The 22,798-nt window shown below is 42.0% G+C and overlaps 1 protein-coding gene across 1 annotated transcript in view; it reads left to right on the top strand.

Moving 5' to 3' along the window:
- Positions 1-22,798, top strand: part of rai14 (retinoic acid induced 14) — a 47,300-nt gene that overhangs the window by 369 nt on the left and 24,133 nt on the right. The window contains exon 2 of the mRNA XM_069673867.1: positions 1,058-1,139. Within this exon, the coding sequence (XP_069529968.1) occupies positions 1,104-1,139 (36 nt within the window). The 5' untranslated portion in view covers positions 1,058-1,103. The remainder of the gene's footprint in view (positions 1-1,057; positions 1,140-22,798) is intronic.

Here is a 22,798-nt window from a genome sequence, read left to right as displayed (position 1 = left end):
CGTCCAATCTGATATTCAAATGTTTGGTGTGCAATGATACACGTCGCGCGCATTTGATTCTTCTGTGTTAAACGAGTTGTACCCATGTTTTGTGCATGTATTCATGCATGGCTTCCATTGTTTGAGGAGCATAATGCAGATGTGCACAGGTAGCTACTTGATAAACTGTAGACTGAACTGCGTTGGCAGCAGTGGACCTGATTCGTGCTATATTTGTTAATGGATTCATTAGTAAAGTTTCCTTTCCAACAGTGACACAACAGTTTTGTATGACAGATTTGCTTTTTCAATCAACTTCTGAACTATGGAGATTTTCACAACACACTGCCAGTTCTTGTCTGTGTTTGGATTTGGCATCGTTGGACTGGATATTTTACAGTTAATCTCATCAAGAGGTATCTACAAGGAAAATGTGTACATATACTTTATATGTTGGGAAAATATAGTTGAATCTGAATGGCTTGAATGTTGCCTGATAAGCGCAGACACAGATGTCCTTGATGCACCCACATGCACATACAATATACCCCCTCTGGCACATCACTATCCGCCCACGAAAATACTTTTTCACATATGAATAACTTGTGCTTTTTTTCCTGCATAACACTTATGAATACATTAATGTTTCCTCACTGCACATAACTGCTATTGCAAAGAGGAACCTGGGAATACTAATAATGAAGTTGGTAAGAAGAGATGCTCACCAGGATGTTTTGGGAGTACATCTTTCACAAGGTCATTTCAGGCATGAAAATAATGGAAATTGCTTGAGGCGGTTATGGCGCAAAAATACAGTCACCAGACGTCCCCCAGGGTTTTGTGGTGATTTAAAACATCCTTAGAGGAAACAATAGAAAGGCGGATGCAAGGGACAGGTTTAAACTTTTATACATAAGCTTTTGTGTCTCAATGTAGACTAGAAATTGTGCTGCTTCGATTAGCAGAAAGTTTTTATAAGGAAATCATTGATTAGTTTCGTCTTTATGGAAACCTAAATCGCATTTGGAATGAGAGCAAACACCAGTGAGTGTAAACATGTGTGCTTTCTTCTTCACAGCCCTGACTGAGTGATAGAGTGAGCGACTGCATGGACCGGACTGATCATGAAGAGCCTTAAAGCAAAGTTCAGAAAAACTGATGTAAGTATTGAAACACATGTTCCCGTGTGTGTACATGCTACCATGTGTGTGTGTGTGTGTGTGTGTGTGTGTGTGTGTTTGGGCTGAGTCAGTGTCTGCGTATGTATGTATGTATGTATGGAGCGGTCACGGATGATTTATGGCAGATTTTTGCAGCCTTGGGGTCAGATACGCTCCACGGCTTGTTGATATACTTTTAGAAAAAATAAATGGATTGGAAGAAACAAAATAAATAGATTTGAATTATTATGTTCAGTTTGGAGAATCCACCAAGTTCTTGTAAACAGATAAAGTATGCCGAGCTACATTTCACATGACATCTCTCAGCTGTAAATGCCGACGTCATGAGAACTTAAAAAACAAGGTCATGAGGTTTAGAAACCCTGATTTATACAGTTAGCCACATGACACAAACTTTTATACAGTGTGTTAAGTCACTTTAAAAGGTGACTGTTCTGTTTGATGCGAGTTCTTTGGACCACAAATACCTTCACACACTCTCTGTGCGTCGCTCCATTTGAGGATTAGATCCGTCTGACTGTAACTCAGTCTTTAGGGAAGATTTTCTCCGAGCTGATTCAGTCATTCATTTGGTCTGTGATACTTTACACTCACAGGAAGTGAGGCGTCTCCAAAGCGCCTGACTCATCTGTTGTCACAGCGACCGGAATGACACAGCTTAAAGCCAGACAGGAAAAATCTGGAGGGTTGCTGGATGAATGGGATTCGTTTGAGGGGATGGAGGGGAGTGGAGAAGTTTGGGGAGTAGAGAGATGAATGCCAAATATATGAGACAGCTAGGAGTGTGTGGCGGGGCAGGATGGTGAACTCTGGTTAAATGCTGAGAGAGAGACGGTCCCGCAGGGGAAGAATTAGGTGGAGTACATCTCTGCTTTCACTTAGTTATAGCCACAATATACTACTAATGCATGAATGTGTAGAGAGTGACTAGAGAGCAAAATCAAACCCACTTAAGCCGCTTTCCCACTGGTCAAAAAAAACACTAACACCCGGCTTTTTTGCTTAATGGGACAGGCTACAATCGGCATTCAGACCCGGGTCAAATGACTCTGCAGTAGACCCGGGTAATTCTCGGCTCCAATCGGCATTGATGGGAACACAAAACCCGCCTCGACGCGCTAATCTCCGCCCCCCTTTCCGGTGCATTCCACCCGTCTTCCTCCAAGCAGCGCTCGACAATCGTTCCGAATTTGTTGCCGCAGAGTTTGATAAACAGACTGAATGAGTAATAGATATTGTAAAGACCTAACCACCGTAACATCTTCACTGTTTACTAACCCTGTTTCGAGCACGTTTGTGACGTCAGATGGTGACGCAGAAGAAAAGAGACTGAAAGGTGTATACTTCACTGGCAATGGGAAAAGAGACAATCTGCATTTTTAGGTGGGTCTTCCAGTGTCTGAAAAACCAGCGTCAACACGCTAAATTTAGGTGAGAAAGGGGTATTATAAATCATCTTGTAGGACCTATAAATATACAGCTAAAACTGTCTTTAAGGACTATAAACGTTTATAATTATCAATGGAAAGCTGGGAAAAAAACAGCAGTTATCCAAGTGTCTGATTTAATCTTTAATAGCCTGCAATTTAACATGCTCTAAAGCCTAATATCAGTGAATTATTGCAAATTCACTCAGCTATGTGGGGGAGCACAATAGCGTCCATTGTTCCAACAAATGTGGACTCAAGCATTAAACTGCAAGGTCTGAAAAGTCCCTCCTTGTTCGGTAAAAAGCACGGTTGCTGTCTCACCCTCGCTGTGTGTGTGTTTTCCAGCTAAAACCTGCAACGCTTCTGCGAGAGTTGTAAATAGTTTTGAGACGGATGCTCTCGGAGCGAGATGCCCGTCCTCGCTGAAACAGCCAGTCGTAGGCGGCATGAGAGAGGAAAGAAAAGGGAAGAGCAGTGGATGTGAATGTTGCTTGGAAACACGACTGTGGCCATTTGCAGTCATGCATGCCTTTGCAGACCTCACACCCACATACACTGTCACTTTTGATTGCTTGGATATCTTCTAATTATTCAGTTTGTCTCTGTTTTAATATGATACTGTTAGGAAGAGGAAGTGACTGCACTGATGGGCAAGTAAAAGACAAACTGCAATTGTTATTAATGTGCAGATTCTCTTGCAGTCAAAGTGCAAACACATTATATAATAAACTTACAACAGTGAGTGATTAGTGTTTGGTAATTTGATAACTGATCTGACTGCAAGAGCAGGTTTATATCTGTGTATATTTTAAGTCCTGCCCATTGTTAGAGTCAATATCACACCGTCAGTGTTGTATTGTCACACTAAGTGTATTGATTCTGTATTATAACCAGAAAACCAATTGTGTCCAATGCAGTCAAATAAAAGAAAAGAAGTACACGTACATTTTTCTCTGCAGAGGAGTCCTGTGTAAAACAGTGCCAGCCCTCCAGTGCGCACATGGTGATTAAAATTAATGGCCAAGATTAAGATATGCAGAAAAAATGCTCCACAGACCAGCATGTTTACCCCCTGAGCCAGAAGTCATTCCATTGCTTTTTATAGAAAACCCTGAACAACCGTAATAGTAAGAAAATCTCTCCTTGCTTCTATTTCTGGCAGCGTGTGTCAGTGTGACAGATTACCCAGGAATGCTCCCCCCTCCAAAAAAACAGCCCCCCCATATTTGAACAATAACAGAAACTTCGTAATGCCTTCGTAAATAACTTTTCCGTGAAGTCAAGACATTTCCAGATAATGTGTAATAGTCTGTGTTCCAGTGTCAAAACGTTACTGATTGTTTTGCTTTGAGGATCCTCCTCCTGCCAAGAGAGCTGAGCCAAACCTTCAGTCAAACACCTCGACACCATGAGGCCTAAATAAGGTTTACATGCAAGAAATGGGACTGAGACTATAAGATATATTATTACTGTAGTATAATACAGGCAGTACATGTCGAGCTGAAGATGCAGCTTGATAAGAACACGTTGTTTATGTATTTTTCCAGCTTTATGGATGGTTAATGAAGAGTTGTGTGTTTCTCTGCTAAAGCTAGAAAACCACAACAAAATTTAAACAGGCATATTCAATATACTTTGATATCGCAAGTAGAGATAGACCGATATGGTTTTTTCAGGGCCGATACCGATTATTAGTAGTCAAGGAAGCCGATAACCGATATTTGAAGCCGATATTCCTTTGCAGTAAAAGTGAAAATATAGTGTCAAAATTTGGAATAATACAAACTCCAACACTTAACTTTGTTTAAATGCCTTTAAGCATATGCATCAGAGCCAAAATAACCCGGTTTTAAATTGATCTCTTATCAGCCGTCGGATAAAAAAAAAAAAAAAAAAAAAAAAAAAATTTTAAAAGGCCGATGCCGATAGGCGTCAAAATGTCGAATATCGGCCCAGCCGATAATCAGTCTATCCCTAATCGCGAGTGTCAATATTGATATTTAACATCTAATTTCATAATGGTGCAAGTTTTTGTAGTATCCCAATTAATGATGGAGGACTGATGAAACCAGGCAGTTCATTCAAGAACTTAAGAATACAGTTATTAACAAGGTAAAGTTCCCTCACACATTTTAAGATGTATACTTTTTTTTTCAAGTAAAAATGATTTAAAACGGGGAAAAAAAACACTTAATAAAGAATTATCAAGTCTCTCCAACGCTCTTCTGTGGATACAGCATGTTTTGGAGGCTACATGCTGAGCTGCCGCTAACATTAGATCAACTTGTTTACATTAGGATTCCTCATCTGTTCATTGTCCACTAGGTTTTCACCAGGAGCCGAATGATCTGCGACAGTCTCCTCCCCTTCAGAACTAAATCAAAGACGTTAAAACTCTAAATAAAGCAGCTCCTTGTTAAAAATTAGAAATAGACCAATTATCGGCGCCGATATTCGGCATTTTGACGCATATCGGCATCGGCCTTTTTTTTTTTTTTTTTTTAATCTGACAGCTGATAAGAGTTCATTTCTATGCAAATTTTATTTAACTTTGTTTTATTTACTTTATAAAACTTCAGGAAGTTATTTATTTATTTATTTAAATTTTTAGTTCACTTTATAAGAGATGCTGCTGACCCTGGGAACTCCCTGCGCTTTTTGTTTGTTTGTTTAATAAACATATGCTTAAAGGCATTTAAACAAAGTTAAGTGTTGGAGTTTGTATTATTCCAAATTTTGACGCCAATATTTTAACTTTTACTGCAAATGAATATCGGCTCCAAATATCGGTTATCGGCCTCCTTGACTACTAATAATCGGTATCGGTATCGGCCCTGAAAAAACCATATCGGTCTATCTCTATTAAAAATCGGTGTTTTTTCAGTGATCTTTGGCGTACGCAGGATGTCCGTTGCGCGGGCTGCTAGCTGAGCTTCCACCGATGCCCACATAATGGTCTGGTTACCATTTTTTGTCGAGCATTTCCTCGTCTTTGGAGGATAATGGGAGTGTACTTTTATGCTTCTATGCCCTTCGATTCCACTTGTAAAGAATCACAGGTAGCTCACTTTGTAGTACAAAGTGGGTGTGCTCCGGCATGTACTTCACGTGCAAGCTTAAAACGACAGACGCACTGGCTGTTGCTATTTCTGCTGTGTATTAAGCTATTTGATCCATATGGGCTAAAAATACCAAAAGCTTATCGTTATTAGTGACTTACATTTTTTGCAATCCCCTATCTAGACTGTTTTATCTCCCTGCTCTTGGCGTTGGTATTCTTTATCTACAAGACATACCATGTTCTCATCGCACTCCACTTAGTTTGCTAACTAGCTGACAGGACCAGGGCGTTGTGTTGCTTTAACATGAGAGTCTGGGCTGTTTCTTATGTCTTCTAGTCTTGTTTTACACTGGTTAAGACATTGATATTAGTGACACTTTTAAAGATTATTGTTCTATTTAATCTTTTTTAACTTGATGCCGAGCAGCTTAAAGTTCACATCCCCTTTTTAAACATGACAATCGCAGACATTTCTCACCACACCATGTTTTCCTTCCATTTCTGACCGTCCTGCAAACGCCTGTTTTCTGAGAATATGTTTGGCAGTAGAAATATCATGCAAGCCGGCCCACAACAGTACAGCCAGGCAGACTTGGCAGAATGTGTCAGCAGGTTAAGCAGATCAGCTTTCTCAAATGCTGCTCTGTGAACGCACTGCAAGGCCAAGTAGTGTGAAAGCGCTGCCTACGCTTAAGGTGCTCATGCCTTTAAACTAGCCTTAATATTTAAAAGCTTTATCGCTGAAGAAAAGATTAGCCGAGAACACATTTTCTTACAGATTACACAGCACTGCGTAAGAACTGTATTTGTCCTGCTGTGGGATCATTGTGGCTGTGTATGGGTCTGACTTTTTCCACATTAAATTTGTCCACCTAAATTCTGTGCATACCTGAACCTAACGGAGAGGAACGCCAGAGCTGCTTTATCAGACTCTGTGGGCAGGTGTGTAGTTATGCAAGGTCAAAGTGAATCAGAGGAATTCTTCTGTGTGTATGTTTGTGTTATGTAATGTGTGCATGTCTGGCTTTGCTTCTGTTTGTCTGCCTGAATATGCCTTCGGTACATCATTGATATTCAGGGATTCCTTTTAATTTTACTTATACTTATTTAGATCTGCTAAAAATCAATGAAATATTTAGTCCTGAAATGAACAGCGCAGCAGGCTGGTGAGGTGGTTAGCCCTGCCGCCTTGAAGCCAGAATGTGGAGCTTGCATGTTCTCCCCGTGCACGCGTGGGTTCCCCCGGCTTCCTCCAAGAGTCCTCGTTAGGTTCAGTGGTGACTCTAAAGTTTCCAATAGCTGTGAGCAGGAAAGGTTGTCTGTCTCTGTGTGTCAGCCCTGTGATTGACTGGCGATCAGTCCAGGGTGTAACCCCGCCTCTCGCCCAATGACAGCTGGGATCGGCTCCAGCCCCCCGCGACCCTGAACAGGATAAGCGGTATAGATAATGGATGGATGAAATGAGCCGCAAGTAGCTACATAAAAACTTCTTGTGGGGACAATTTGCATTGATTTTAAGTTAATTAATAAATCAGGATCTGATTAAAGGAAAAGTTAACATAGCTCAAAGGGCGGTGCAATAAATAGCTATTTCGTCATAATCGCTATATGAACCTTCTCGATAAACACATCACAAAAGTCTGAATTTATCGCAATAAATAATACAAAATATTTGATGTAAACAAGCCATGCTTTCTCACTCAGCATGCAAAAATGTTACCCTTGGATGGAGCCGTGGGTATCATGGCCATGCTATTTTTGATCAGATGAAGCCCAAGCTAGCTGTCAGCTACTCTCAGATTTAACGGTGTCTATTTAGTGGTGAAAAAACAGCTTTATGGATTCAGGAGGGACACGTTACAAACACCAGTATTGTGTAAAGGAAAACATGCAGAACAGCAGATAGGCATAGTAACCAAGAGCTACTGGGTGCCAGTTTAGCTCAAGGGTCAAATCGCACGTCCTTTATACAGAGGCTACAGTCCTCAGTGAGGCGGCCCCGGGTTCGACTCCCATCCTCGGCCCTTTGACGTGAGTCATCCACACTCTCTCTTCCTCTGTTACCAACACTTTCACTGTCCCAAAAGAAATCAAGAGCTAAAGTAGGGATGCACGATATTGGATTTTTTGCTGATATCCGATATGCCGATATTTTACAACTCATAGCCGATTACCGATACCGATATTTTTTTCCTGCACACCTAATTGCAGAGATCATCAACTCTCTTCTGTATTGGAATTAGCGTACAGTATAAGGGTGATACTCTTATCACATTTGTTACAACGGTCGGGGTGACGGGTCTTGAGATGGTTAACCAAGTTTGTAGTGTTGAAAGACTTTGCCTTGGCTCCTCCTCGCATCACCGAAGCTGAGCAGTCATTGCAAATAGCAGTTTTGCTTCTATTTCGGACACTTTAAAAAACTTCCACACCACGGACAATTTGGCTTCTAACTCTCTCATGCTGCAGGTAGACACACGTGACGTCATCACGCTGCGCCGCGCAGGTCTTCTTTGCGCCGGGGACATTGCGCCGAGGTCGAGCATTTAATCAAGTATGCAGCAGCCCATTATTTTATCGGTTAATTATATCGGCGGATATCGGCGTGTTGGCCGATATCTGATAGTTCATTTTTAAGGCGATATCGGCCAATACCGATAACGTGCCAATAATATCGTGCATCCCTACTCTCTCTCTCAAAAAAATCAAGAGCTAAAGCTAGCTGAAGACCTTAGCTAATCTGCACGCATATTTGTTTGTTTATCGCACTTCATATCGTTTGAATATTGAACAAAGTAGTTTCTCATATTGTGACGGACTAATAACTACAGGTCTTCAGCTCCAGCTTGCAGTATTTTCAGCACTACAGACACCTTTCTGTTGAAGCTATTCATGTTCGATTTACCAGCCCTAAAAGTATCTCACTCTGTAATACTTTACATTCAGTTTCACAATACACAACCCATTCTATACGGAAGGAAATCACTGTAAACACATACATGTTTTTTCTGGTCGTGTGTAATTACTCTGACTCATCTTAATTAAACCTCGTAGTGTGCGTCGCCCCTTTGAGGCCACATTAACGACTGTCCCTGCTGTTAGAGCGGAGCTGCTCTAAATTGGTTAATTTGCTTAGACTATTATCTTCCTCTCAGCTCTTTACTACCACCCCCTCAAGCCCATTACTCACTGGCTGTGCTGTTGTGCGCACACGTACACAATCTCTGCCCGTTATTATGTGTGTATTCTATTGTTTACAGTCGCTCTGGTATTAAAACCCTCAGCCGGCCCTTCGTACTGTAAAACTACTTAAACCTGCTTCCCCAGCTGCTAGACTAAGCGGGATTACTCAAGGCTTTCATACACACATACGCGCACATTTTCCCATCCATGTCCATAGAACAGTATCCACAGCATATGCGCAGACACACACACAAACCCCCTCTCCCCCTTATCATCCAGACTCTCTGTGTCTAATTGATGTGCGGATTATGCCGTCTCCTCTCACTCCTCACAGCTGTTTCATGGCTTCAATTCATCCAAGCTACATGACACTGGAGACTAAACTGAACATATATTGTGCACGTATTTAAATGAATGTAATCTGAATTTAGAGATGTAAATATAGTATGAATATCAGGACGTGTGTGTGCTGTGTAAAGTGGAGCAGCTTTGCAGAGAAAATCACGTGCTGATCATTTGAAAACATTTCTAAATAATGCATTGCGCACTGGTTACATTAAACTGTGATATTTCTCCTCCTCCTTCATACATCAAAGAAAATCCAGCCATTAGAGAAATATCACGCCCTACTTTTTCCATGAAAGTTGAAGCTGCAGTCGCACGATACAACTCATTTTATAGTAACACAATAATGTAAAAGTCCTTCAGTGTTTTTAACTGAAGCACAGTCTGAAGTATTTCCACTCAGCTCCGTTTGATTTGGCTCAGTCTGACTTGGTTTGGCATGGAATGGTTTGTTCTGGCGGGGTGTAGTGAAAGGGTATTAGCACCCAGAGAGACAGTAAAAACCTCAGGGATGGCGCGGCATTAATCTGACAGAGGAGGAGGAGAAGGAGGAAGGGTGTGTGTCTGTGTGTGTGTGTGTGTTGTCATTTGTCAGCAGGAGATACAATACAGTATTCAGAGGGATAACAATGGCAGTGTGCACACTTACTGTAGTATTTTATCACTCTTGATATTCTCTCTCCATCCAGCTGAGAGAAATTAACGTGTAAACTTGATAATCATCAAATTGTTTAAAAATGTCATAACGAGAAAGTCGGGGAGGGCGATTAGGTTTAGAGCCGAAGCGATTAGTCGATTAATCAGTTAATCACAACGCTAAGAGTTAATTGTGTAAGTCATCTTACAGCCTCTCAAATGTGAAGAATTGCTTTTCTCTGTTAAATGAACATCTTTGGGTTATCTTCTCTTTCTATAGACCAAGTGGTTTCTTCAGAATACAGCCCTGAAAAAAATAAAAACAATTTCAATTTTTTTTAAATGTATAAAAGTAGATAGAAACAAGTTAGAAACCTGAATTTGAAACAGTTCTGACAAACAGTAAAAAGGGAAGTGTTCTCGCTATGTATCGTTGATTTATTTCAATTGGAAAACAAATTCAATTGTGTTGCTGTCTCCCAAGCCAGGGGCTACATCGTTCGAAGGACATATTTAAAGGCCGATTGCGTCACAGCGGTGCGTTGAAGTCTGTCCCATTTGGAAGGCTCCTTCAGATGCATCCTCCTTTTCCCGGACCGCTAAGGATTAGGGATTATCGGCCGGGCAATTATCGGCGCCGATATTCGACATTTTGAAGCATATCGTCATCGTCCTCTTTTTTTAATCCGACGGCCGATAAGAGATCAGTTTAAAACTGGGTTATTTTGGCTCTGATGCAGCCGCGCCTCTCTGTCTGCAGTCACTACTCTGTCTCCAGCATTGTCCCACCCACAGCACTGATTGGTTACACGCAGAGCCATGGCTCGGGTAACAGCCATTTAGCAGTGAAAGCTGTGCATGCAAGCGTGCTCACACACACGGCGGAGAGGAGAAAAAGTTCATTTCTTTGCAAATTTTATTTAACTTTGTTTTATTTACTTTATAAAACTTCAGGAAGTTATTTATTTATTTATTTAAATTTTCACTTTATAAGAGATGCTGCTGACCCTGGGAACTCCCTGCGCTTTTTGTTTGTTTGTTTCATAAACATATGCTTAAAGGCATTTAAACAAAGTGTTGGAGTTTGTATTATTCCAAATTTTGACGGCAATATTTTAACTTTTACTGCAAATAAATATCGGCTCAAAATATCGATTATCGGCCTCCTTGACTACTAATAATCGGTATCGGCCCTGAAAAAACCATATCGGTCTATCTCTACTAAGGATACACCCGATGGATCCTTTGTGGTCCCGAGACTTCTCCCGAGATTCATTGGCAACAATTGAAACAAGATGGCGGACTCTTAAACGGCCGAGGAATACAGTTTTAAATGTAAAAGTTTTTGGTTTCAACTCAATCGAATAGCTAGCGATATAAATGTAAAAAAAACAAAAGGGGCCTTGGAACAACTTGTTTTTAAAATAATACGTTAAGTTACGTGATGTCAGTTATGATAGCTAGTTAGCCTGCTAGCTTCCTGTTGCTAGGCGACAGGAGTGGCATTTGGCGACGCAAGGTTAAGGGTGGGGACAGCTGGTGACACAAACAGGAAATCTTCAGTAGACCAGACCGTCTCATTTCAGTTCAGCCTTAGCGGTCTATGCAGTCTATGAATGACTCCTCTGTAGACCGCGTCCTTGGAAGGATGCAGCCCCCGGATTAAAACGCAGCTATAGATTTTTATTGCCTTGTAAGGCACATTCAGCGTTGTGTCTGTAACCTGTAATCATCTCAGTGGTGTATTATTACATCATTACTGGTTGAAAATACAATATGTCAATCTTGACCTAAGGCGTCAGCAGGAAGTAAATGTCATCTCGTCAAATGTTTTTGTCTCCTTCACAGAACAGGCTTCATAGTCTCATGATGAAGTCTTTTCTGCATATTTGTGGTCATGTTTATGTAGGAGACCAACTATGCTGCTACTTCTTTATCTGTGCCTCTTATTCTGACAATGAACCTGGAAGAATACTTTTAGAACTTAAAGAAAACTCCTCTCTTGAACAAGCAAAGAAAAGCGTGAGGAAAACGTCTGTTTAAACAGGGATCAAATTAAAGCAGGAAGTGCCCGTGGGATCTCTTTATTCCTTATCTTCTGTGTACATGAACTACAGACACACAGCCAGGAAACCTGCTCGTCAGCAGATACATGGAGCTCTGAGCCTGGTGAGAGCAGGCGGGTGTGATCCTTGTGTCTGTGCATGTGTTTGCATGCTCATTTATGTGTGGGTGTGTGTTTGCGTATGGGCTTGTTTCTTGTCTGGAGTGGGCGTGAGGACATCGGTGATGATGCAAGGTGCTTGTCTGCTCCTGTGTGTGTTTATGAGAACTGGTAAATGAATATATTTATATCAGTTTAAGTTCTTTAGAACTTTTTTTGCCAGTGAAGCATGACTAAGGAGACTGACTTTTCTTGCAGATGACGTAACGGTGTGATACGCAACTAATCCCTGATAAAGATGGCGGCAGCACAAGAGAGATAGACGAGCGCAGATAAGCTTAATGAGGGGAGTTCGGTTGAAAGGTTGTGGAAAAAGACTAATGGCAGAAGAGAGGAATAATGAGGAGCAAACACACGATAAAAGGAGGCGATATTTGGGATGATGGGGTGGGGGGACTGTGGGAAGGAGAGGATCCCTATTTGGGCGTCCAGGCTCCCCCACCCCCAGTTTGGTTCAGACGGCTTGTTTAGTTTGGCCTTCGCTGAACAACTGGAACAATATTCATGCTAGGAGGAGATGGATGGAGGGTGAGACTCAGTTCAGCTGAAAAAACGATGAGAACTTTGCTTCACGAGACACTTTTGGCACCGCACTGCGTTATTTGCGGTGTGCTTCCGAGAACTGTCTTTGCACGTATAACATTTACGGGACGGGGGTTTGTTTAAAGTTCTCTTTAATGATTTCAGCGATGCGAGTAACAGACAGTTTTATGGATTCAACTTTAAAGTAGAGTTGGCAGACAAACACTGTTTCCTGTTTGCTCAAAACTTGAGCTCAGAATAATCAATACGTCTATTTAACACATTTTTATCTGCTCGACTTTGACTGACGTGTGCATCTGCTTCATCAGTGCTGGACGGAGGGATACTACAGTATATTTTTACCCTACTCCACTGACTTTATAAGCACTCCTCGGCATAATGAGCCTGGTTGCTTTCCAAGTCCTGCTGTGTTTATTTATAGGGCAGGAAAGGCTATTTGTGTCGGCAGGAAGTGTTGCACGAGGGCTATTTTTTACTGGAGCTCCGTTTGCGCCCATAAATGTCCGATGGCGGACCTCTGCATCAATCCTTCAGCTTTGAAAGAAGTGCATTCAATGCACAGAGCTGTGTGTTCCAGAGGTTAGATCATGTATGTTTAGAGAGGCTGTTGCAACGTCGAGCATCGTCAAGGTGAAGTTAAAGTGATGATGTCACAGCATCTGTGAATAAGCACATGGGTACAATGGCTCCTAAAAGTCATGGTGGTCTCATAGTTCTCCTGAAACTACACCAGTTGTTTATGAGAGGAGCACTAGAAGAGCAGTGAAGTAAGAGGTAAAGAGAGAGGTCAAAGGGATAAGTCGACTAATGTGAGTTCTTAAAGTGAAGTGAAGAGAGGGCACGAGAGGGCACGAGGGGGCTGATGGATGACGTGATGATATGTTTTCCTCTCTGCAAAGACATAAAGCTGACGTCCTGTCAACTGTGGAAAGGCGAAGAGAGAGAGAGCCTTTCAACAATAACATCACATCTTTAGTTTAGCAGTTAAATGAATGAATAGCTTTAACATCTTTGGCAAAGAAAAGTGGTGTTCAAGGATTCTTTCAAATACTCTGAGTGTGAAGCATGAACAGTGCTTCCATGAGAGAGGCATGTCTACACTGCACAGCATTTAGCTTTCTAAGAAAAGTCCCAGTAAATACTGAATGATTCTCAGTATTTATAAAAACATGGAGCTAAAAATAACTCAGATAGGGTTAAGACGCAACTACCTTTTTACATAAATTGCACAAAGATGCACCGAAGTTAAACTTGGTGAAGTGAGCCCAAAGTATTGAACGCTTTGACTGAGCATCTGTCCGCCATATAGAACTACTAGACTTTCTCCAGCATGACGCAACAACAATGCAAAGTCATTGGCCAACGCCGGTCTTACCCTCACTAGACGACGGATGCCAGCTACGTTAGAATGAAACGATTTAATGGAAACAACATTAAAGAGGGGGTATTATGGTGTTTCAGATTTTAAGACATATATATATATATATATATATATAATGTTACAATGTTGGATGTCCAGACTAAACGTGGGTGAAGTTTAAAATCTGTAGGTTAAAGTATGTTGGAGTAATCCCCAGGCTTCTCAGCTCAGTCTGCAGGCTGCTGTGAACGCCAGGTTTCACAGTTTTTTCTACACTTTGTGACATCACAAAGCCTCAGCAGGCTTCGGAGAGCTGGCCAATCAGAAGAAAGTGGGCTTGTAGGGGGCGGGATTTCTTAAAGGGACAGAGCTGACTGAGTCGTTTCAGGCGGAGGCTGTGTGAGGGCGTGCACAGAGCACCGGTGTGAGAACAATGCTAAGCTACTCCACAGGTATCACAGAGTGAAATATGAAGCATGAAGTTAGCCTAATAGCCCCCCTTTAAATAAGACTGAATGCTAACATTAAATACCGATAGGAGCACCATTTGTCTATGAGCTTATCGGTACTTTCGGTACAAAAAAATTACCGGTTCTTGATGCCCATCCTTACTGACTCTGATGTCGGCAAATTCAGGGCAAAGAAGCACCCTCGACAGAGATTGGGTGCTATCAGGGGTGCCATTCAGCTTGGCTGTCTTTAGTGTTTGTAAAGGGGAACTCCACTGATTTTACACATCAAAGTTTGTTTACATGTCTTAAAGAGTTCTGCTGCATATGTGGCCGAAGTTGTTTACAGTAAAGGCTTTTGTGGCTCCAGAGCCGCACAAAGTCTGATTAATTGCCCCGAGTGATGTCACTTACACGGCTGTCAGGGGCAAAGCAAAAATATATACTTTATTTTTCACACTATTTATCCTGAGTTCAACAGAGGGAGTCATCCCAAAGGGATCAATAAAGTTGAGTCTAAGTCTAAGTCTATTGCAGGAGTCCACCGCTACATAGATCTAGCACTCCCGCGCTCCAGGTTGTGCATTATAGCGAAACACATGGCTGCATCTTTCATTATGAGCGCAACCATCTGGTCTTTGTTTAACCGTTCTCTCTACTAACTCTCTTATTCTGGGTTTGAGTTTCAGAGTCTAGTAAACTATTGTGCTGTGTGTTAGTGTGTGTGTGTGCTCTTGTCCATGTGTGTGTGTGTGTGCTGCAGCGGGGCAGTAAGCGGTTTCAGCTGTGGCCCGAGAGAAAGGAAGTATTGTTTGAGGACATTCGAGCATCTGCTTTGTTGCAGATAAGAGGTCTGAAGTTAACAGCCACTGCTGATCAAAGGGCAGAGATATTGTAGAGGTGCCAATCTCTGTCCTTCAATGTTTCTTTCCCTTTTTGTTCTCTTCATTGTTCCCTCTTCCATCCTTTCCTTCACTTCCTGTCTGAGGTGTCCTCCTCTGTCTCTCAAACAAAGAGAAATGTAACGTGTACCGAGGTTATTCCCCTCTGGAGTTCAGTCTGTGGTTGTGTGTCTTTCCTCCCAACTAACCTACTTTTCTTCCTGCATTAATTAAGCTTTATCTTTGATCTTTGCGTGTAATCCCTAGAACATGTAATTCTCAGTTGTACAGAAATGTGTTGGGACCAGTGGACGGTGAAAAAGAGACATTTTCATCCTCACACTTCTGCGTCGGTTCTTTTCCTTCTCTATTTGAAACGACGTGTTTCAGCCTTTTACGATTGGCCCGTCTGTTTGTCCGACACTTCAGTCCTGAGCAAGATTTCCTCACAATTACTGCGCCGAGCAGCGTGAAATTTGTTGGGGATACTTTTCATCCCCTGAGTATGATTAGCAGTGATTCTGGAGCCACCGTCGGGTCACATTTCCCTCAAGCAACACTTTAATCCATCACAAGACATCTGGAAAAGCTACTCTTTGGATACGCACAGTCCTGGTTTGGCCTTTCATAATTTCTACTAATCTTTACCTAGGAAAGGATCTGCATAACATATGTTTGTACAAAGTGTACAGACGCAGCTCATTAACTGTGCTCTTTGCTTTTCAGGTCAAGAGTCATGTAGAAAAGTTATTTTAAAGGCAGCGAGAGCAAACTGGACTACCCTGAAAATCAAACACCTTTTTATCCGCGGCGAAACAAGGCTTTTATTTGTCTATTTTGGACAGAGATATTAAAGGTTTTCGTAAGTAAATGTTTTCCAGTTAAACTCCACAAGCTCTTAGTGGCTAAACTCTCCAAACATACAGAGCGTGATTCGGGAATTACTGTTTCCCTATCTCAGTTTATTTTTCCTTCGGAGAACTGAGGAAGTTCAGAGTCGCAGAGAAAACACTGAGCAGACATGTTTATGCAGAAACCATACGGTTAACAAACAGTCACTCACGCTTGATGAGCGCCTGTTTACTTTGCAATTCTGAAACTGTGGTAACGACTGGATGTTTGAGGTTGTGATTCCAAGAAATTAAAAAAAACAACATAAAAAATCAGACAAAACAAGTCCAACATCTCTCTGTCGCTGTCTTTCCAGCGTGTCCAATTAAATAAGTCCTTCCTCTTTCCTCCTACCTCCCTACCTCCTGTGCTCCTTGTCCTTGAAGCCAGTTGAAGGCCTGGACAAACAGGAAACACTTAGTGTTATCAGCCGCCTCTTTTTGTGTCTTAATGAGTGTCGGGCTAAACTAGAGAGGGAACAAACACTACCGTCCACACCCGGATCCCACTGTAAACACACTTATCACAGCACAAGAACCTGAAAAGAGCGGGACGACCTGAACAAGAGGCAGGCGGGCAGAAAGGGCCGGAGAGAGGACGGGGGGAGGTCAAGGAAGCGCAACTGAAAGTAAGACAGGAAGTGAGATCCTTTTCACTTCCTGTTGGCACACAGAGAACACGGGCCTTTCCCAAATAACTCCCTAAACTCTCTCCCTTCACACTGCCATCCCGAGCCACTTTGCTGGATGTGGGCGTGTGGAAACCCTCCAATAGCAGGTCTACTTCGATAAAACTGAGTGACCATGTGCAAGGCCGTGTTGTGTTCATCACGGACACAATTAAGTTCTGTGCGACTTGCTGTAACAACGTAGCGCTCGAACTACGATAGAGACGTTTATTTACATGTTACATTATTGGATCAAATACACCATATACTATACTAGAAAAGAGTAGATGTGTTCTTTTGTTTATAGAGTGTTAAAGACTATACTTATAAACATTATAGAAATCAACATAGAAATAAGTCTTTTCCTTCTACTGTTGAGTGAATTCAATGAGGCTGCAACCTCACCATCCTCACTGTAGCTTATGTAGCTTATAAATAAAGCTGTGATACGAAACCGTGGATATGAAAAGTTTCTGTTTCCACCGAAGAGAGGGGAGTTTAGCCTGAAGCGTGCTGCTGTATTTTCTACCTTAAAGGAGCTTTGACCCCTGGAAAAAGCCACCGTCAGTCACAGCCGGTGTTCTCTGTAATCGACAGAAGCAATCATATTTAAATTGGCGCCATAGCTGTGGAGAAAGTTGTACAAACAGCTTGTGGTTTCGCCCCTTTCTACATTCCTACAACACCCAGCATGCATTGCGCCCCTCCCTCTGAAGGAACGGCCCAGTGAGAGACGCTGGAGTTAAATACTACCGTTTCCGTGCAGGCAACGGCTCAGAGTGGTACAGAATCCAAAATACAACGAGAATATACCGGTGGAGCGTCTAAAAAATCTTCATGTCTGCAGTCTACATTTCAAACCTGATGATTTTCAACGAGACATGACATCGGAGGCGGGCGTCCTAGATTGAGGAAGTATAGTTTAGCGAGCTCCCTGGCCTCCCCCAGATGACGCGTTTTATGTAGTCTGGCGGAGGCATTTCCAGGGCCCATTGGAGACGCGGAAAGCATCCTCCAAAGGCACAGCGTGAAACTGCTTTTTGTTTTCTACCATAATGGCATTAGCTCTCCATAATAGCATGATAGAACTGAGGTTGAAAATCAGCACACTGGCCCTTTAATGAAGGCTGCTTCGTTCAGCTGTGAGTGTGACTGCACACTGAATCACACCATGACGAAATGGTGAGTGTGGAGTTTGCGAAAGGCCCCAACTGTGGTTTTACTGGTTAAGCATCTCAGGATTAGTGACCTGTGACTTATTGCCGGTGCAGACTAATGTTGGCTTAACCCATGTTGTCCAGTGCGAGCCAATGTAGGCTAAGCCCTCAGTGTTCAGTACAAGCAGATATTGTCTCGAGTCAGAGTTCACATTTGGTGATGTGGGTTAGCGGTTCTTAAATGTGCTGTGTTTTTTTTGACATGGTCTTAACTGTGCTGCGTCCAGGGATAAGACAAAGGACAACAACTAATAATTGTGAAGCTGGAACAAAATCATGTTTGTCACTTTGCTTGAAAAATGAGTAATGAATAGTTTATCAGAAGTGTTGCTGATTAATTTCCTGTTGACTGTGGCGACTGCTGTCTGACTACTGTTACCTTTTAGCACAGATATAACAATATAAAAAAGAGGAAGGTTATTTCTCTGAATGAACCGTTTCAGCAAATTTAAATGTCTCAATTATCTCCAAACTAAACTTTCAATGAGAACCACATACTTGCTTTTCTTACAGATTTCAATCACTGTCTTCTCTCCCTATCTCTCTCTCAGAACAGGCATAATGTCTCCTGTATAAAGCCTTTACAAAACTTTTTAATACACGTCTTTCTTCAATAATTTGAGTCGAGGCCTGAAGCTGATTTCGCACCGTCTCTCCGGCACATGATTATTTCATCAGCCTCCCTGCGTCGACACTATGTGTGTCGGCGTCCGAAACTGGAGCAGCGCATTCCGCTCCACTTAAACCTGTCCATTACAATGTAGTCTAACACTATCGGTGTCATGCTGCTCTATCGTGACGGCCCTTCACTTTCGGTTGAGCCTATTAAAATCACAGAGGCCATTAGGCCCGATCACGCTCTACAACACATCAGTGTTTCCCCTCTAACTTTTTCTGTAAGTGTTGGTCTGGGTTCAAAGTACAGTTAAGTGTTTCTCCCACATGCAGTTCCTACGAAAGAGACCGTAACTGTATACTTTTCAGTGTTTATATAGAGAAGAGTTATGTAGTGTTCAAGAACATAAATAAAAGCAACCAACAACTTATTTACTTCAACCAAAAAAGGGACACTACAGATTTAATTACTGTAAGAACCGTCGTACAGCTGCAACAAGCCAACCAGGTGATTGACAGAAAATGAGCTGATTAGGGCCTGTGTCCACTAACAGCGTTTGTTTGCGCTGGCAGCAACTACTTTCTAAACAAAACCAATGCAGTTTTCAGCTCTCAGCGTCCCAAGCGCATAAACGTTGAAAATAGTTCAACTTTTGGAACACCGCCACGCTCATCAATGTCACTTCTCCCTCACCGACCAATCAAAATCAAGAAGGGGCAGGACTTCAGATATGAACTTTGTCAACAACAATGGCGGAGGAGAGGCTAATCCTTTCTTTTTTTCGAGGGTACTATTTCCAGGTGTCGAGCTGCTGCTAATGCCCGGATGAGATTCTTTTCATTGTTTTAAATTCCCATGAATAAAAGTAAATATTAAGCACACAGAGCAGTTCAAAACAGACAACTGTCACTACCAAGGGAAGCAGAAATTCTGCCAGAACTTTCGTTTCCTAGCAACAGCTCAAAATAAACTTTTTTACTTGGTAGCACTGGTGCTCCCAACTTCAAATAGTTAGGAGCTCCAGGATCGGATCATTTTTCGGATCAGCGAAAAAAAAAAAAAGATTCAACATGCATCTCCATATAACCATATGCTATTTGCAGCGCTATGTAAAGCAGTATTTCACGCGAATCACCACGTAGTGAGTGAGTGGTTAAGTGAGTGAGTGGTTGAGCGTGAGAGAGATCGGTAAAGTGACGCTGCATCGGGCTAAGCAGAGGTACTTGTGAGAAAAAGGAGCAGGGAAGTTAACAATCATCCTTTTGTTCTTCGATTTACACCAGTTGGCACGATGTTGCATTACTGACACCATTAGGTTTTAACCTCTCATTTTCTCCATATTGTGTCCTAATTGGCAAACAAAATGAAAAAAATAGGTTGCAACCACAACAATTATTTGCACTCGCACAATGCATGCTCCCAAATATATTTTGACGTCGCACAGATTCAATTTTGGGCGCATTTGCAACCAAATTTTTATCCCTGGAAGCGCTCTGAAATTTAGTTTGTGGGCGCTGCCGGCGCAAAAAACGCCATTGGTGGACACAGGCCCCTATTGTTCAAATTTTCAAGCAAAACGTGAAAGTTCTAGCTTCTCAGTTGTGCTGCTTTTCTTGGCTTTTCATTGAACGAATCATAGTATGTTTGTTTTTTTACAAACATAACGTTGGATGACTTCACTTTGGCTTTTGGAGATTGTGAGGGACTTTTGTTATTTTTGTAGTGCAACTGATACATTTTCAGGAAGCAATACTTATTTTCAGTCCTAAATATACTCTTTATTTTGATTTGCAGTCGAGCATGACCAGGGTGACGCTTCAGTGCAGAAAGAGGAAGTCATGCTCAACATAACACGGATTAATCGCAGAACAAGGTGCATGTGTGACAAATACACAAACCCTCTCTGGAAACGAACCGCTTTGAGCAATAAAAATAGCACGGTAATAATCAATAACCGTACATATTTGTGTTATGTTGACTCTACTCTGAGACATGGTGGAGTTTCATACGAGGTAAAAGCTTTTGGGAGGTTGTTCAGTTTTGGAATAATAATTTCCTGTATGTGCTCGTGGGCCTCTTTCATGTGCCCTAAATGTTCTGCAGCGCCTTGATTCAAAGCAACTGACAACCAACGACAGCATGATCAAATCCTTACTGGAGCGAGTGCACAGAGCACTGGGAGAACTGGTTGCCTCGTGTAACTGTTTTTTAATGGCGGTACGAAGATTTGAACCAAGAAAACATACAGTTCTTTAGATCCCTGGGCTCATACGTCGTCTCTTGTTGTTCATGTCTCCATAACCGCACTGTAACTGTCTAATTGCCAGGTTTCTCCTCTTACTGCCCTCTTAGGTTGGACAGATTCGCGTGGTTTACCATCGTTCATGGTTACTCTGCTGTCTCCTCTGTTTTTATCTGTAATTCTTTGGTTGGTACATCTTAAGGATATACTTTGGTAGTATTTTTATTGCATGGTGCAATTAAAAGCTTGTCTCTGAGACAGTATCATTTTAAAATCGTTCTGTGTCATTTGACAGGCTCCTCTGATTGTGCAACTCCGGAAATCATTTCATAGCAGGAGTTAAATATTTGCTGCTTGAGTGGAAACTAGGAGTTTGAGTTGTCTAATATCATGAGGGAGGATTAGTCCTCTCCTGCTGCACCCTTTAGTGTGTGAACAAGCTCACTGAGAGATGCAGAATCAGTTATTTGAAAGTATTTATGAGTATTGAAATGTATATATTTAGAAGATTTTACAAGTGCAAGTACAGAGTCTGGTTTTATCAGATAGATCACCATGATCAACATGCAGGCGGTCACAGGGTTTCACACATACAAGCAATACAGAGTTTACTTTAAGGGTAAAAAAAAGTCAGACCCATCCTGTTCAAGTAGGGCTTAAATTAATCTGCAGAATGAAGTCACATTAAAGGACACCTCACAGTCTGCAAGATGTGATTTGTCCTGTTATTAGATGTGTCATGTAGCTACAGCAGTGGGTTTGTTTTGCTGCTGTTTCCGGATCACAAAGGCACTCAATTACAGCAGCGAGGTCCACCCTTCCTGATGTCCACAAACACTGATAAGAGGATTACTGGTGCTATGACTGATCATGTAAACAAACCACTCTCAGTTCTTTTTCTCTATTTTCATATGTTGGTAGAAATGAAACACATTTCTTCATACTGCAGTAATTTCTGCCTCAGTTATGTATATTCATCATTTCCTTCTTAGTTCCTCTCTTATCCGCCAAGTGTTCCTATTTTTAGTGTTCGGCTGCCTCAGCGCGCTGCACGCAGGCTGAACACATGACTGCCTGTATGAAAATCATGAGACTTTTCATACCGGCACCCTGGGAGGCAAATCCAGCCGACCCCTGTGAAAACAAGCGATCCTAACCACCGCACCATATGGGATATGTCCTTTATAGCTGCAGCTATCTCCTGCTGTGTCATGTTTCACTGCACACCGATCATAGTGACGGACAGATGCACCATCTCTGACTCCTGTGTTACACTTTCACTTAACTCACAGCCCTCATGGTACCTTTATGAAGGTTTTGCTCAAGCTTAATAGTTGCCCCCCTGGGAGTTGTTTAGTGGAGGATGGAAGATACCCAGGTCCAGATTTCTATCATCTAATGATTTATTCTTTTAGCAGGTGTCAGTTTAAGCATTTGCCACACTCATGAGAATGATGGTATTTGCTGTGAGAAATAGAACCTCTGCTCATTCCCATGAAGCTTTGGGTTTTATCTCATAAAGGCCTGCTTATTTAGATCACAGTTGCATGCACCATTTTTTAAAGTTATGGAGGGTCCTTAATGCACAGCAACTTGCCCTGAAGTGTTGTCTCGTAAACAAGTGATTCTTTCATTCAGCCTTTCTCACTGATACATCATGTGTGAATCCTTGAGGCCTAAAGCCTGCTGGCTTTCTGTCTTGGCTAGTTGTCAGCTTCCCTCAGATTAATTTATGTCAGACCGAAGAAGACAAAGACATACTTCAATGTTTTCACTCTGTTAGGATACAGATGCACAAACAAAACCCTATGGACATGCATTAATGGAGGGATGTTAGGAGGCTGCACACAGACGAGCGCCCCACAAGGTCTGTTCCGGGACCTGAACCGGCCA

This window comes from Semicossyphus pulcher, unplaced genomic scaffold (assembly GCF_022749685.1).
Source record: "Semicossyphus pulcher isolate SPU_LCO1_2020_fin unplaced genomic scaffold, fSemPul1.0.p SCAF_22, whole genome shotgun sequence".
Lineage (NCBI taxonomy): Eukaryota > Metazoa > Chordata > Actinopteri > Labriformes > Labridae > Semicossyphus > Semicossyphus pulcher.
Note: the sequence above shows the minus strand (reverse complement) of the source record. Positions and strands in the feature narration are given on the sequence as shown.